This window comes from Mizuhopecten yessoensis, unplaced genomic scaffold, assembly GCF_002113885.1.
Source record: "Mizuhopecten yessoensis strain PY_sf001 unplaced genomic scaffold, ASM211388v2 scaffold716137, whole genome shotgun sequence".
NCBI lineage: Eukaryota > Metazoa > Mollusca > Bivalvia > Pectinida > Pectinidae > Mizuhopecten > Mizuhopecten yessoensis.
The window spans coordinates 49,258-67,067 of NW_018479966.1; the positions used below are offsets into that span (position 1 = coordinate 49,258).

General features: G+C 37.6%; 2 protein-coding genes across 2 annotated transcripts in view; one reads left to right on the plus strand and one right to left on the minus strand.

Moving 5' to 3' along the window:
* Positions 1–6,908: 6,908 nt before the first annotated feature.
* LOC110441809 (akirin-2-like) lies at positions 6,909–13,511 on the minus strand. The gene is made up of 4 exons (XM_021485065.1): positions 13,105–13,511; positions 10,255–10,587; positions 8,693–8,764; positions 6,909–8,240 (listed from the first exon to the last, which is right to left on the minus strand). The coding sequence occupies exons 1-4, from the start codon at positions 13,283–13,285 to the stop codon at positions 8,230–8,232; spliced, it is 597 nt and encodes a 198-aa protein (XP_021340740.1). The 5' UTR covers positions 13,286–13,511; the 3' UTR covers positions 6,909–8,229.
* A 213-nt stretch (positions 13,512–13,724) lies between these two features.
* Positions 13,725–17,810, plus strand: part of LOC110441811 (E3 ubiquitin-protein ligase SHPRH-like) — a 67,468-nt gene continuing 63,382 nt past the window's right edge. Inside the window, exons 1-4 of the mRNA XM_021485068.1 lie at positions 13,725–13,803; positions 15,063–15,637; positions 15,747–15,957; positions 16,627–16,854. Coding sequence (XP_021340743.1) covers positions 15,104–15,637; positions 15,747–15,957; positions 16,627–16,854 — 973 coding nt within the window. The 5' untranslated portion in view covers positions 13,725–13,803; positions 15,063–15,103. The remainder of the gene's footprint in view (positions 13,804–15,062; positions 15,638–15,746; positions 15,958–16,626; positions 16,855–17,810) is intronic.

Below are 17,810 nucleotides of genomic sequence, written 5' to 3' on the forward strand. Positions count from 1 at the left end.
TTAATGGTGAATTATGAAACAGCTTACTCAGACGGAATATTTAGTATGAGATGGGTATTGTTCTCCGCGAGCAAAACAGAACGAAGTATCCTTCTAAATGAGCAAACCTATGGATTGGCATTGTTCTGTGGGTGCAACACAGACGGAAGTATGGGGTGGTCATTTGAGAAAAATCTAGGAATCTGATTGGTTAAAAACTGCAGTGTACCAAACCGCATTCGTAAATCTCAGGGGGTATACGAAAATCTCACGGGGTATACGGTCATGTCACGTGATTCTCAGCAGTAATACGGTGGAATCACGTGATTTTACAAGTGGTATACGGGTCACGTGTCTTTGTATCTTGCGACCGGGCATCGGGAGACAACTCGCATTCGTCGTCTGCTTCGCTGTTTACAAAATGGCAAAACGTTTCGCTTCGCATACTGATGAGGAAATACTCGCCAAAAGGGCTAACTATGTGCCACATAACACACAAAAGTCGAACAGACGAGCGGCAAACATGCTGAGGACGTATTTAAAAGGGAGAATCAGGAAAAACAGTTCGAGGAATTTGATAAAACGAAACTAAATGAGGTACTGTGCTTGTTATTTTTCTTTGCTTTTATTATAAAAGACTCAAAGGGGAAATAAATTCGTTACACGGATTTTTGGCAGGGTATACGGGATGGTATGACCCTACAGGATTTAGGGTCATACCATCCCGTATACCCTGCCAAAAATCCGTGTAACTAATAGTATGGGGTGGCCATTGTTCTAAATGAGCAACACAGACTGAAGTATGGGATGGCCATTGTTCTAAATGAGCAACACAGACTGAAGTATGTGATGGCCATTGTTCTAAATGAGCAACACAGACGGAAGTATGGGAAGACATCGTTAATTGAGCAATTCAGACGGAAGTATGGGTGGTCATTGTTCTAAATGAGCAACATAGACTAAAGTATGGGGTGGCCATTGTTTTAAATGAGCAACACAGACGGAAGAATGGGATGGCCATTGTTCTAAATGAGCAACACAGACTTAAGTATGGGGTGGCCATTGTTTTAAATGAGCAACACAGACGGAAATATGGGATGGTCATTGTTCTAAATGAGCAACATAGACTAAAGTATGGGGTGGCCATTGTTTAAAATGAGCAACACAGACTAAAGTATGGGGTGACCATTGTTCTAAATGAGCTACACAGACGGAAGTATGGGAAGACATCGTTAATTGAGCAATGCAGACGGATGTTTGGAGTGGTCATTGTTCTAAATGAGCAACACAGACTGAAGTATGGGAAGACATCGTTAATTGAGCAACACAGACGGAAGTATGGGGTGGTCATTGTTCTAAATGAGCAACACAGACGGAAGTATGGGTTGGTCATTGTTCTAAATGATCAACACAGACGGAAGTATGGGATGGTCATTGTTCTAAATGAGCACACAGACTAAAGTATGGGGTGTTCATTGTTCTAAATGAGCAACACAGACTAAAGTATGGGGAGGACATTGTTCTAAATGAGCAACATAGACTAAAGTATGGGGTGGTCATTGTTCTAAATGAGTAACACAGACTAAAGTATGGGGTGGCCATTGATTTAAGTGAGCAACACAGACGGAAGTAAGGAAAGACATCGTTAATTGAGCAATGCAGACGGAAGTATTGGGTGGTCATTGTTCTAAATGAGCAACGCAGACTAAAGTATGGGGAGGTCATTGTTCTAAATGAGCAACACAGACTAAAGTATGGTGTGGCCATTGTTTTAAATGAGCAACACAGACGGAAGTAAGGAAAGACATCGTTAATTGAGCAATGCAGACGGGAGTATGGGGTGGTCATTGTTCTAAATGAGCAACATAGACTAAAGTATGCGGTGTTCATTGTTCTAAATGAGCAACACAGACTAAAGTATGGGGCGGCCATTGTTTTAAATGAGCAACACAGACGGAAGTAAGGAAAGACATCGTTAATTGAGCAATGCAGACGGGAGTATGGGGTGGTCATTGTTCTAAATGAGCAACGCAGACTAAAGTATGGGGAGGTCATTGTTCTAAATGAGCAACACAGACTAAAGTATGGGGTGGTCATTGTTCTAAATGAGCAACACAGACTAAAGTATGGGGTGGTCATTGTTCTAAATGAGCAACATAGACTAAAGTATGGGGTGTTCATTGTTCTAAATGAGCAACACAGACTCAAGTATGGGAAGGCATCGTTAATTGGGCAATGCAGACGGAAGTGTGGGGTGGTCATTGTTCTAAATGAGCAAAACAGACTAAAGTATGGGGTGGTCATTGTTCTAAATGAGAAACGAAGACTAAAGTATGGGGTGGCCATTGATTTAAGTTAGCAACACAGACGGAAGTATTGGAAGGCATCGTTAATTGAGCAACACAGACTAAAGTATGGGAAGGCATCGTTAATTGAGCAATGCAGACGGAAGGGTAGGGTGGTCATTGTTCTAAATGCGCAACACAGACTAAAGTATGGGGTGGTCATTGTTCTAAATGAGCAACACAGACTAAAGTATGGGAAGGCATCGTTAATTGAGCAACACAGACTAAAGTATGGGGTGGCCATTGTTTTAAGTGAGCAACACAGACGGAAGTATGGGAAGGCATCGTTAATTGAGCAATGCAGACGGAAGTGTAGGGTGGTCATTGTTCTAAATGAGCAACACAGACGGAAGTATGGGGTGGTCATTGTTCTAAATGAGCAACACAGACGGAAGTATGGGAAGGCATCGTTAATTGAGCAATGCAGACGGAAGTGTTGGGTGGTCATTGTTATTTGTATATTATGTCGACATACATGTTAGTAATGATTTAAGTATAGTATCTTTGTTTGCCAACAGATTCCTGACGCTATGACAATACTAGAATCATTTTCCAGAAGTTTAATGCCAAATTAGAGTGTACAACGAACGAGGCTTGGTTCGCCTCTGACAGTACGCTGATCACGTATCTTAGTTATGATGACATTGACACTTATGATGCTGGCAGAGAGCTCCGAACGGCTCACAGCCTGACATGTGACCGGAAGGACAATCAGCATCATCATTACAAACATCTGTAACAAAAACAAAATGTAAATATGGCAATCGATACTGTTTCACGCGTTCTATGGTTTCGAGAATTAGAGTCCTGAAATGTCTGAGAATTAAATAAGTTGAGGCCCATAAATAGGAAACGTTATCTCCCTTCCGAAATATAACTCTATGCTAACGGGTGAATGTACAATGAAAAAGGGAAGTCCGAGGAACACGTTATTGACCAGAACACGAATAACATTGTATTCACTCTGATCTAAGAAAGTGTAATGAAGGTTCGACAAAACTTTTAGTTTACTGTTGATCAAGTGAAGTTCACGTACATGTGTGTTTGTTCTATACGTGTTTGTGATGAGACCGTCCGTACATGTGTGTTTGCTGTATACGTGTTTGTGTGAAGACCGTCCGTACATTTAGGTTTGTTGTATACGTGTGTGGTTGTGTGAAGACCGTCCGTACATGTGTGTTTTTTCTATACGTGTTTGTGCGGAAACCGTCCGTACAAGTGTGTTTGTTCTATACATTTTTGTGAGGAGACCGTCCGTACATGTGGGGGTTTGTTGTATACGTGTTTGTGTGGAGACCGTCCGTACATGTGTGTTTGTTGTATACGTGTGTGGTTGTGTGAAGACCGTCCGTACATGTGTGTTTGTTCTATACGTGTTTGTGCGGAAACCGTCCGTACATGTGGGGGTTTGTTGTATACGTGTTTGTGTGGAGACCGTCCGTACATGTGTGTTTGTTGTATACGTGTTTGTGTGGAGATAGTCCGTACATGTGTGTTTGATCTATAAATGTTTGTGTTTGGACGTCCGTACATGTGTGTTTGTGTGGGGACGTCCGTACATATATGTTTATTCTATACATGTTTGTGTGGGGACGTCCGTACATGTATGTTTATTCCATACATGTTTGTATGGAGACCGTCCGTACATGTGTGTTTGTTGTATACATGTTTGTATGGAGACCGTCCGTACATGTGTGTTTGATCTATACATGTTTGTGGTTAAGATCGTCTGTACATGTGTGTTTGTTGTATACATGTTTGGATGGAGACCGTCCGTACATGTGTGTTTGTGTGCAGACCGTCCGTACATGTGTGTTTGTTTGGAGACCGTCCGTACATGTGTGTTTGTTCTATACATGTTTGTATGGAGACCGTCCGTACATGTGTGTTTGATCTATACATGTTTGTGGTTAAGATCGTCTGTACATGTGTGTTTGTTGTATACATGTTTGGATAAAGACCGTCCGTACATGTGTGTTTGTTTGGAGACCGTCCGTACATGTGGGTTTGTTCTATACATGTTTGTATGGAGACCGTCCGTACATGTGTGTTTGATCTATACATGTTTGTGGTTAAGATCGTCTGTACATGTGTGTTTGTTGTATACGTGTTTGTGTGGAGACCGTCCGTACATGTGTGTTTGTTCTATACATGTTTGTATGGAGACCGTCCGTACATGTGTGTTTGATCTATACATGTTTGTGGTTAAGATCGTCTGTACATGTGTGTTTGTTGTATACATGTTTGGATGGAGACCGTCCGTACATGTGTGTTTGTTCTGAACATGTTTGTGTGCAGACCGTCCGTACATGTGTGTTTGTTCTGAACATGTTTGTGAGGAGACCGTCCGTTCATGTGTAGGTTTGTTCTAAACGTGTTTGGTTGTGTGGAGACCGTCCGTATATAATATATATATAGGTTCGTTCTTGACCTGTATGGATGCGGGCGCCTGTTTATGTCAATGTGTGTTCGTCCTAGACATGTCTGTGCGCGGACGGACGGACGTACATATCACTGTGAGGTCGTCCAAGACTTGTCTGTATGGAGGCCATCCGAACATGACAGTCTCCGCCCTAGACATGTGTTCGTGTGGGCTTATTCTCAGCTGTTAGGTGTGGGCCGTCCTAGACCTGTTCGGCGCCTGTGTGTACAACTGTCCATACACACTCGATTGTGTGCGAGAACCGTCCGTACTTTTTGGTTCATCCTACCGTCACTGTGCCTAAATCGGGACACTCTTATGGCAAAACGGCACAAGAAATTGTCATTCAATGCAAAGAAGTACTTTTATGTATACATTTTTCATTTGAAAATACTTTTATGGCAATTTAACTGTATGTAAGCTTTGATGGCTGCTGATAATCGTTACATGGCCAATTTAAAGGTAAAAATAATGACCAAAACAAAACTTTCCCGATTTACGTATTGCGCTATTTATTTGGATATCATTTTAGAAAGTATATTTTATCAAAACTCATGCTAGTTTGGAGAAGAAATTTAATCATAACCCTGTTTTGACTCCAAAATATTTGAAATATGTCTTCTTCTCTGTCGATATTGATCGTTTATTCCCAACTATTAGCCAAAATACCGAAGGGTCCCTTTCAGAGTACAGTTACGCCAGTTCAAGGGCCTACGTAACCCTGAAGGTATTTCGCGTTTTATTTATAGAACCACGCGCCCAAAATATCAACTTGTAATAGAAATGAAAAGTGCATCTAGTATACATTTTATGAAAAATGAACGAACATTTTTGGAATTGACAGTTTGGTATAAAGAATATTGATATGCATCTACAAAGTGAGTGACGTTAGCTAGACGTGTTGTGGGTTCGACCCAGCTGTGTCAACGTTAATTCTGACGATATTGGTCCGGGTATAATATTACTACTACATTTAGGTACGACCCAGAGAGGATGGTTTGTGCTAGTACAGGGAGCTTACCTGTAGGTTTACAATAACATGTCTCCGTTTGGGTGTTACAGTGCTGATGATAACCGTCGCTACATCTAGTGGTCGAACAACTGTGCTCGCTGGTACATGCCTCACTTACAGCCAGCACTGTAATGTATAACTCACTGACATTGACCGATACCAGTTTAGCATTAACAATACCTAACGACTAATGTACAACAAATGTGGTATTGTTAAAACTTACAACAGACGGCAGTAATGGTATACAACAGCAGCTTCATGTTGGTGGATCGTTAGATTTAAGCCACTTGTCTTATCTTCTGCAATACTTTAGAACTGAGTGTTATCTACGTTTGATCGTCTTACATGGAAGTGTGTTAGTAGTTTTCCATTGACCTTAAAAATAAGCATACAAAGTGAAATATTGTTCGTATGCATTAATGTATGTTTCCATCGCAACGCACTGCTTCTATTCAAATTAGTAGACCTCAGACAAGTTTCAGTAAAATGGCCTCAGGATGCGAATAAAGGGAAGAAACTCCTATATGCTACAACCAATGAGAAACATCTGTCGTCCATATGCCGGTCATTGTTTTCATTTAAAGACTAAAGCTACTAGTCCAGAACGGATCGACATGTTTGAACATATAGAGCATCATTGGAGCAATGGGGACTTCTCTAATGCTGCACATATGGAGGTGTGACCCAGCTTGGGGCAGTAGGTGGGGTCCTAGAGAGGAAATCAAGATTCATTTTAAACCATATTGCCTACAGTAATGTTGTTACTTGCTAGTAGTGATCATGACAGGCTGTCAATTTTATTTAAGAAAATTGCTTCGACTACCTTTATGGTCACAGGGATCAATACATGTACATTTTGTTTGTAATAAAAAAACAGCAAACTTCTTCAAATCAATTGAAGTAGGAGTCAAAAATTCATTATTATGTATATGTACATGTATATATAGCTTGTGAAAGTAAAGGAGTTCAATTTACTATCAAGGTTACCAGAGGTCGGGCATGTTAAATTGATTATATCAGAAGTGATAACATCTGAAGAAGCAAGAAGTCCAGCATTACCATATTCAGTATGTCACTTACAAAGATAAAGGATCTTTAACCTTATATTCATTATTAAAGAAGTCATAACAAATCAGGTGAACAACACAAGTCCTATATGGGCCTCTTGATTTTATTGACTGTTAATTACATTATTAGGGAACACAATATCGTATTGTTATAGGCTCTAGGAGGATGCAGGGGGGATATTTATTTTAGCCAGTTGCGTGCATTGATCACGATTGGTGTATAAAGTTGGTAATTTGGGCAAAAAACTCTGCTAAAACATGTGTGAATCAGATTTTATTTGCAATTTTAGTTATGTCCAACAATAAGATTTATTTACACAATTATAAGTCTACTGCCTGATAATGGTATGAAAACAGTCGTTTCCCTTTGGAATAAAATAAAACACTACTTGTGTTTGCTAAACTAAAACTCTTAAATAATAATTAAAATGAAATATAACTTAAAAGTGTAGAAATATTATAATTAATGCAAACAAGATACAAATTAAACTGAATGATTGAAAAGGCATCCAAAGCAACAATATTTGTGCCCAGACACCCATACAAAGGCAATTCACTGATCAATCCTTCCTCACCTCATTTCTCCCAATCAAATAACTTATACCATATATTCCTAGTGTTCAGAAGACATCTGTCTATCTGTATCAACTGCGGACTACTGTTTTACATGCAGCATAATAACTATGGCTATGTATGTACAGTTATTATTATTGTATTACAAAGTGGTATATATATTTACACAGGTGTCTAAACAGAAGCAGGGAGGTGTAGATTGGCCTAGCTACCACTCGCTGTAAAAGTACCACCACGTAGCTATAGTAGTCCCATCACACAATCCAACACTGATCAATAAAACACAATAAAGTACACAGTACACTTGAGATGGCTCCACCTGACTTTGGTAGAGTATATAGACCCGCGTAATTGTAAGGTTATCCTATAGATCCAGAGGTCTGATTTGCGAACACACATGGACGTGGTATCAGTCTATACTTGTGACTAATTGTCCCTCCAGAAACACTGGCCAGCAGTCACAACATATTGCTGTTGTAACGGCAACTCAAAACACTTTATAACAGGCAGTGGCACAAGTTTATCCAGTGATACGCATACTACCTCATCCCTTTTTTCATTATGAGCGTTTTTCACAACACAATGAATTTCCTACAAAAAAATCCATTAATGAATAATGCCGTTCAATTCAGTGAATTCAATAAATGCACTTGCCTCCAATCTATTTGTTCATCCCTTCCCAAGCATGCAAGGCTAACAAGTGCATTATTTTCCTTTACATGCACTACGTTAAAGTTACAAATATTCAACATAAAAATGTTCATCATTCTTTCAAATTCTTCTTGCAAGCAGAAAAAGGACACGGACAATTCAGCTACCATCCACTCCACATCAAGACACATCTGTGGAAAAATATGAAATTATTACTTTAATCAATAATATTAATATCTGTAGTTTTAATCATTGATCTGAACCAGATGTAACTGAACAAAATATGCAGCAAGGCTAATAAATATTATGGAATTAATTAGGAGACAATAAGTGCATCACAGACATCATCTTCTTTACATTATATACGAGCTTGAAATGTTTACTTAATGATTTATAGTCTTTACAAAAATGGGGAACTTTACTTAATTTCAGGGACTATCCCTCATTTCAATTGTTTTTATTTGATAAGACAACCAAACCAATCTCCTTACTATAACAAATGAATCACTGAAATATCCCCCAATACAATATTTTGAAATGCAGCATCGTGTATTGATATCAATTATTTGGTGTAGTGCTACACTACTAATCTATTTTTTTAAGTTGATAAAATGTTTATTCAAATATGACACATTATACATACAGCTAACAGGTGCATTTCCAAACTTCTTGTGAATCTGGTCATGGTTGAACTTCAGGAAAGCCTCGTATTGTTCTGAAAGACAAAAGTATTGTTATGGAATGAAAAATATGTTCTTATATTTAACATAAGGCTGAAATTTGGTAACATTTTATAGTAGTATTGGTTGAATCTGTTGATCCTACCTAGTACTAGTGTACATATCAAAGCAGCAAATATGTGTCTGAACGTCATCATCTTAAGAATGTGTCACTCGACGCCTCACTTCCCCATAACACAGCAACACTGCACCAAACACATGCAGTAACACTGCACCAAACACATGCAGTCAACATACCAAGGTAAATACTAGCTGCGGGAACCGTAGCTTCTAGGCCCGATTTTTTCATTTTTTTCATTTTTATTGTTATCGACCATTGGTCTATGGTCCGATAACAATAATAATAAAAAGAAAAAAAAAGGGCCTAGGAGCTACGGTTCCCGCAGCTAGGTAAATACATGCTTGTATATTGATACATGTATTGAGGGATTACGGTGTAGAAACAGATAGCCAACGGTTGTTGTTAACAGATAACTAAGACCAAAACATTGTGTTTCTGCTATCATCCTCAGAAAACATACGGTAGGCAAGACCTTCTTAATTTGAAAATATTTTTACCATGCTTATATAGAGCAGGAGTACTGACTTTAGCAGTGCATATCACTATTATAAATGTCAATAAAAATCTAGGCACAAAAATTCTAGAGTAGGTATATACATAGCTAGGGTTTGTTGTATCATTCAGTTCCAATTATGAAAACCAGTGAAATGTATAATATTGTGAGTCCTGAGATGAGATGTATATTGTAACATGAGAAAATATATTGCTATCTCCATATCGAGGTTATCAGTCCACATGAATAGAGGTGTCTTAGAAGGGTAAAATTGAAACTAAATGCAATGTATCATGCAACATCAACACTAAGAACATCACCCAACGTCCTGATATTGAAGACAAACAAAAAGGAAAGATGGTCAGTATAAAATCCCATATAACATAGATGTTCCAACACAGTATGATGAACATCTCATAATACATACCAGTCATTTTTTAATGTTGATTTACAGCCGAATATAAGCAGTTCCCCTACAAAATGTGCTTTATTTCCCCCAAAATGAAGAAAATGAGGAAAATTTTCAATGAACATGCTGCTACATTTTTTTAATATTTGTTGGAACAGGCAGCTGTTAATTTTAGGAAGAAAAACACTACATAAATGCGACACTTAAACAAAGCTTGTAGTGGATATTTATTTAACCATTTCCTGCTCAATATGCGGTACTTGTCAAAAGCAAGCCAAAAATCAGAAAGATATCCGTTGGGAAAGCCTACCTGCCAAGTTGCTGACCCTATTTTTTTCAGACAGAAACAGGGAACACACACACTATGTTTTAGCCTTATACATATCTAGATATTAAACCTTCTGCAATATGTAGCATGCACATGTTTTTGGGCAAGAACTAAGAAATACTATTTTATTTTCAATTTTAACCAATTTCATTGATAAACATGAGCAATACTTGCCTGCTAGTTTACATGTCAGTGTGGTATTGTACTCCTGTCGAACCTGATCTTCCCTCTCCTTGATCAAACGCTCACATATGAGACTGACCTGGCGGAAAGTGAACAGTGGAGCATCCTTTTTACTGGGTGACAGTGCGCTAAATAGTGAGGTGGAAGAAGAGGAAGGAGAGGCACATATACTGCTACTCTCCATAGCTGTGGAGCAGTGTGAAGAAGAGGCCTCATGTTGAGGAGACATGTTGGGTGGACTCTGGCTTCCAGATGATTGGTAGTGCAACTGTTTCCTTCTCTGCATCCTCTTGATTTCTAGACCAAGACTTGTAGCAATTTGCTCTGAAAATTAAATATCAATTAATTAAAACTGTTTCTTATAATCTAATCTTAAATAAAAATCGCCTTTTGGTACTGGGTTACACCTGTGTTATCATAAATTGTTCAGTGTTTTTCGGAAATATTTTAAAAAGCACAAAAACACTTCTATCATTCAACTGATATTTCACATATATACATGTGTATAGTAATTCATGGATTCAGTTTCTATTTTACCATAACAAAGAGCATAAGTGCAGGTCAATGAAATGCTGCTTTTAGGTCATTTCAGGACCAATTATCATGAATTGGTAAATACTATGATTGGGGAAATTTAAACACAAATTACACAATAACTAAGTTCATTTTCATGAGACAAAATAGGGTCTTTTCAGGGTAAAAAGTATACTAAAATACAATATTGCCGTTGGAATATGCCCTTAACAAAATAGGGTTAAGTCACTGTTTTTGCATACTGAAGGATTCAGGTCAAGTCAACCTCACATGACAGTATTCAGCAGGAAGAACTCACTAGCACACTTAAATGAATATAATCTGGTTTGAATTGGTAATAATGCTGATTGGTTCATTATATTTAGAAGCTTATCAGCATCAAGGTCAGAGAAAATGGCAGTCTTCGTTCAGATTTCCGATTGTCAGTCTGATCAGCTTGAAAATGACTCGGGTGTCCGACATCATTGATGATAATGTTAGGGAAGGAACAAGTAAGTTTGTTTCCTATCGTGGAAACATTGTACTGACATTGAACATGCCCAACATAAATACCCACTAGGGATTAAGCATGTCATCCCAGGGACAGCACAGTGTCCGAACAACTAGAATTTGACCATTTTCCGATGGTTCATGAAGTCTCATGAAAATTATACTGCATGATATATTTGGTAAATCATGTACCAAATTAAATGAAAAAAATATCTCCTGTCATTTTAGACTACTCCCGACGTGATACTTATTACTATGAAGGTTCTGACAAAATTGTATGTTTTCTGGAACTGGTTGTTTTATTAGGGGACAGAATTACCAATCTTGATTATTACGGGTGTATCCTCGTGTTATTGGTTTCCGTGCACTGAAGAAGCATCCGCGATTCTGTTACCATATAGGTAGAAAACTGTTGAAATTACGGATGACTGTAATAGATATGAACACAATATACTAATGGAAACAAAAAACAAGCAACATAAACTCTTTAAAAAAAAAAAAAAAATCAACATTTTTACAATTTTTTTCCCAATCGGAAGTAGCGGTCATATGTTTCTGTGTGTCTATTTTGATTAAGTGTTCAAAGAAAGATAACTTGTATACACTAAAACGAAATTCTCCATAGTGACCCACACGAACAATTTTCGTTGGGTGAAAAAAAATTAAAAAAATCCTGAAATTAATTATCAAAACGATTCAATTTATGAAATTTTATTAAATTATAATAGGATTTGTTATTTTTGTTGTTGTGCAGTAGTCTCGTATCAATTTCGGTTGATGGCAAGTTATTCCTCCTTTTGTTCTGTTTAAAATTGGAAGTTCATTATCATTCATTACAATTGCAAGGTTTACGTTTCATTGCAAACAGTGTTTATCGATATAAGAATGTCTCCTTGGCTCTTTGAAAGTGGAAAAAATTTGACGAGGAGATGTGACGACACTATGTTTGTCAGACTACAAAAAAGACCCCATCGTGAATGAAATATATCACTGTTTTTTCATATATGGGTTTATTTTGAGCAAGATCAAAAATTCATTAAGCATAACTTGACATTCATGCATGTTTTTTAATCAGTGATTAATTCTTATGTTTTCCGGACAAACATCCGGTAATGTTTGCGTCGGTTTACAGACGATGGCCAAATGTCTAAAATATCTCTGTGTAGTGTCTGGCAAATTACGTAGTAATGAGATATAGCTTGATAAATTGGCTGCGCGGAAATATATAACGCGCGAAACCCATGACTAGACGATACCTGTGGACCATGAACAAATCTAACAAACTCGAGTCTAATGATGATAAAGACTAGGGCGAAACAGTCTACCGTGGAACAACCTATGGCCTTCAAGATTTGGGGCGACACAACATTATTTACTGATGATAAATTTGGTAACATGTCTAATTTTAAAGGAATTCAATATCGAACGCGATCAATTGCTTTTACAAATCCACTTGCCAAGACAGAACCGGCCCCTAACAAAGAAGCTTAAGGACAGTTGTGTGATTTCGATTTCAATTTCAAAATGTAGGCCTAACGATTTAAGGGCGTTTAAAACATTGTGACAAAATAAGTTAGCCTACTGCAAACATATTTTATATGTGGTATGTTCAACATTGATCAGTCTGTTCCGGAAGCCATGGACTGTCGATTCACTGGTCATAGGGAATATCATGCATATAAAATAACAAACATTAATTTACAACAAATAGCTTCAATAGAAAAATAATAAATAACGTTAGGCCTAGTTCTTAACGGTTTGCTTACAGGAATGTGAAAGAAACCCGCACACAACACATAACCGTCAAAAATATCTTACCCGAAGTCAATTTTGGACTCACTTCCCCAAACGGAGAAGGGTTTATTTGATGATATTTCGTTGGAGGAGTTGAAGGAGAAAGGGTCATCGGCATACATCTTCTTCTTTTAGGTGTTGTCTGGCCAGGACTGTGTAATGGATCGAATTCAATACTTCGTTTCAGAGTTGCACCACAAGCCATTCTGCTTCGATGGCTTTGGTGTCTTACAAATCACTAATGAATTTGATGAAGGTAAAAATTAAAGTGCGTTGGATTTCTTAGTAAAATGTTCTATCAAAATGTCTCAAAACCGGCCAGTATTCACCATATACAAAAGCGATGTTCGTTGATTCGTACCATTCATTCTCTTACCATCCAGTAGCATTACTTTTAAAATGGCCGATACCAAAACAACAAGCCTCGGTTTGAGAACAATAACATAAGTAACGAAACACAAAGAGGCATGCTTTTTCTTAAATTGGAATTTCTGCTGTGATAAAAAAAACAAATATCCATGAAATCTATATAACCTTTTCATACAATTTTAGTTATGCAATCGATTTAAAAGACAACAAATATATGCGTTCTGTTTCGTATAAATTCTGAAAACCGATGGGCAATTTATATTTACTGTATAAATGCTGAAGTAAGGCGTAAACAAATGATTTAATACCGTGTGAATTAGCGCAGAATTTGGAAACTTCTGGATCATTTTAGAGGTAAAATAATATGTCTATTAGTTAGAATAGATACTCAAGGTACTTTTTGCACTAATGTTATTATCTTAATTTTTCTATTTGTTTCTATTTGCGAATGGCAAATTTTTAGACGTCCCAGTCCCCTATATTTGTCTTCTCAGTACATCGTAGTTGATAACGAACACATTCTTATTTTTTAAAAATATATTTAATCATGTTTGTGTTTATCTATGTTTAATAAATAGAAACAACATTATGAAAGTGTAGACACAGTAATTATTTTTTTAAATAAATATTACAGCGATGTTTTTGGCATTTTAATATTGTGGGGAAAAGCGAAAAGGTGACAGTCACTTGTTTGTGGAAATTCATTTAATATATGTACATTAATATTACAATGAAAATATTGACTGTTTATTTTTAATATATATATTTGCAATAATAATAATAATAAATAAATAAATTTACATCAAAATTGGCTGTATATGTTTTTGGAAAAAATGAATAAATACATTGTCATGATTTTTCAAATAAATATAGACTTAATGCAAAGATAAAATTAATAGACGTACATGAATAATGTAATATTCATTAATTACAATAAAAAATTGGCTGTACTAACAAAACAATTATATAGGCCTTAGTGTTTTCCAGATGGGGAAAATTTGTACATCCCCACATATTTCCTTTTCTTCTGCCTATATAACACTGCAAATGCCTCCATGTTTATCAAACTTGGTGAAAACTTGGTAAATGGTGACACAATACCCAAATATAGATTATGCTTATGAAAGAGTTTAAAAAAAAAAATTTGGACAAAGGGAGGCAATCCGTATATCAAGATGCAAACAGTAACAAGGAACAAAATCAATGCATCCAAATTCAGTATTCCAGAGTAAAATATATTTTTTGATTGTTTACATTTTGATATTGATATATTTCAGGACTAGAATAGAAGGGTAACCAAGTAGTCTGGGACTAGTGAAATCTCCAGCTGGACTAGTGGTTGAATAATATTCATGGGTTCTAGTACAATTTGCACATGGACTAGTTAAATTGGAAAATATTAGCCCTGCTGACTAATAACTTTTAATTTATTTCTACCCCAGCATTTTCATTCACAAATGCATCTGAACGGTTCTAACTATGAGACTTTATTAGCTCCATTTGAAAGTGCTATTGTTTGAACTTTCAGTTTTAAAAAAAAGGGCTATTAAATAACGATAATAATGATAATAAACATGTATACCACTTTATTATTAAGTAACTCTTTGGATCAGGTACCAACATAGGAAAACAGATTTGATCTGAGTACACAACAATGGGTAAGAGAAAGCAGACAGCCCCACAGCGGGCATCTGAGGACAAACGGCTCTGTCTGGAGTGGAACATGCTTGATGGTGTAGCCCCTGAGGGATCCCTGTCTGTACTTGATGACAGCGACCCCTCCATCCTACATGAGGCACAACAGGTACAGGAGCCTGATCGTAAAACAGGAGGAAACTCTACCGAAATAAACAGCATACAACAACCACAGTTCCCAACACAACAGATGCAAGACATGTTTGATGACAACTTGAAGTACTGTTCCTACATGGTCAGGGTAATGCCATCTTTGCCCTTCAGGGAGAATGAGTGGCACACAGTGCTAGGTTTGTTCAGTGTGAAGTTGTTGCCAGGGTTGATGGGAGAGCCGGGGACCTGTGTGCTGAGGGGCCAGGAAGAGGTCTGGCTTTATGTCAGTGAGGTCACAGGGAAAAGTATGCTGTACATTGAAGAGGGTGAGAATGATGAGAATCCATCAAGGGCCAGGTTATTGACCTCCTGGTGTGTGGACATAGATATTCCTACAGAGGTAAGTACCAGATCACAATCACTTCAAGTAAAACTTAGATATTTGAGTTACACATATTACCCACAAAAACAGGACCCATGTATTCTAAACACTGTTTTCCTCTATACAGGTCCTGGCAGTCTTTGATAAGTGCAATTCAAAGATGGTTGTGGTGACTATTGGTCAGTATGACCCAACAACATTTAGATTTAGTCTGACCATTCATGCTAGAGAGGCCTTACTGTGTAAGCCAAAATTCCCGAGTGAGCATATCAAAATGAGGAAACAGAACATTCTGCTGAAGGTGGTCATGGCTCACTTCTTTAGACTAGCTCCACCTGGTGAGTACTCAACAACAAAGTGGAGGTAATATCGTATGATTATATAATTACTCAAGCCTTTTTTTTCAGACTCAAAACTCAGTTGGTTCAAGTTGTATTACTGGTAATAAACTATATAAATCTTTAACTGAATTGAATTTTTCTGGCAACTTAACAGTTTATCTATTACTCCTGTCCTTTTCATATATATATATATTGTAACAGGAAAGAGAATAGTGTGCTTCTACCGGGGATCGAACCCACGATCCCAAGGTTCATAGTCAGATGCTCTACCACTGAGCCAAAGGGAAATTCCCCCTAGCAAAAAGGCGACCGTAATCTTATATACAATTAAAATCTGCCACACTACTCCCCCCTTTTTAAATGTGTTCGCCCTCGAACACCACAACCCACTTTCTCACTCCCTGTCACCACAGGGAGGGCCACAGACACCATTTGTAACAAGAAAGAAAATAGAGTGCTTCCCCTGGGGATCGAACCTGCGATACCTAGGATCCAAGTCAGACATTCTACCGCTGAGCTAAAGGGAAATTCACCCTAGCTCAAAGCAAGAAGGCAACAGTAATCCTATGTACAATCAAAATCTACCACAATATGATATTGTAGAACTAAAAAAAATATTGTTCCACTGTATTCTTGATGAAATGTTTGAAGTTGTATGTATTTCAGTGTATGACCAGGAAAACAGCTCAAGGAAGCATGATATTGAAAATCTGTACACTGTTGTCAAAGCAACACATGATAAAGAGGAGATAACTGCGGATGTTGAAGTGCAGCACCCAAGCCTCATCCCCCACCTTAGGCCATACCAACGAAGAGGTGTGTCCTGGATGCTGTCTAGGGAGGGCTTCAAGGTCAAGAAATGTCAACCTACAGACAACATACTCTCTAACACAGGTGCGTATGAAGAGGTGTTGCCAGGACTAATCTCTACACTGAATATTCTTGTGTAACTAGGTGTACCATGTTTAATCTCTACACTGAATGTTCCTGTGTAACTAGGTGTACCATGCTTATCTCTACACTGAATATTCCTGTGTAACTAGGTGTAACATGTTTATTCTCTACACTGAATATTCCTGTGTAACTAGGTGTAACATGTTTATTCTCTACACTGAATGTTCCTGTGTAAGTAGGTGTGCCATGTTTGATCTCTACACTGTATATTCCTGTGTAACTAGGTGTGCCGTGTTTAATCTGTATACTGAATATTCCTGCGTAACTAGGTGTAGCATGTTTAATCTGTACACTGAATATTCCTGTGTAACTAGGGGTACCATGTTTAATCTGTACACTGAATATTCCTGTGTAGCTAGGTGTACCATGTTTAATCTGTATACTGAATATTTCTGTGTAACTAGGTGTAGCATGTTTAAGCTCTACACTGAATATTCCTGTGTAATTAGGTGTGCCATGTTTAATCTGTATAGTGAATATTCCTGTGTAACTAGGTGTGCCACGTTTAATCTGTATACTGAATATTCCTGTGTAACTAGGTGCGCCATGTTTAATCTGTATACTGAATATTCCTGTGTAACTCGGTGTGCCATGTTTAATCTCTACCCTGAATATTCTTGTGTAACTAGGTGTAGCATGTTTAACCTCTACACTGAATACTCATCTCTACACTGAATATTCCCGTGTAACTAGGTGTAGCATGTTTATTCTCTACACTGAATATTCCTGTGTAAGTAGGTGTGTCATGTTTAATCTCTACACTGAATATCCCTGTGTAACTAGGTGTGCCATGTTTTATCTCTACACTGAATATTCCTGTGTAGCTAGGTGTACCATGTTTAATCTCTACCCTGAATATTCTTGTGTAACTAGGTGTAGCATGTTTAATCTTTACA

Excerpts from the sequence above, each read along its gene's own strand:
- LOC110441809 (XM_021485065.1), bottom strand. The coding sequence starts at position 13,285 with ATGGCTTGTGGTGCAACTCTGAAACGAAGTATTGAATTCGATCCATTA. Across the intron at positions 10,588-13,104 it reads GAGTCCAAAATTGACTTCGG|AGCAAATTGCTACAAGTCTT; the intron begins GTAAGATATTTT and ends TTTAATTTTCAG. Across the intron at positions 8,765-10,254 it reads ACTGACATGTAAACTAGCAG|AACAATACGAGGCTTTCCTG; the intron begins GCAAGTATTGCT and ends TTTGTCTTTCAG.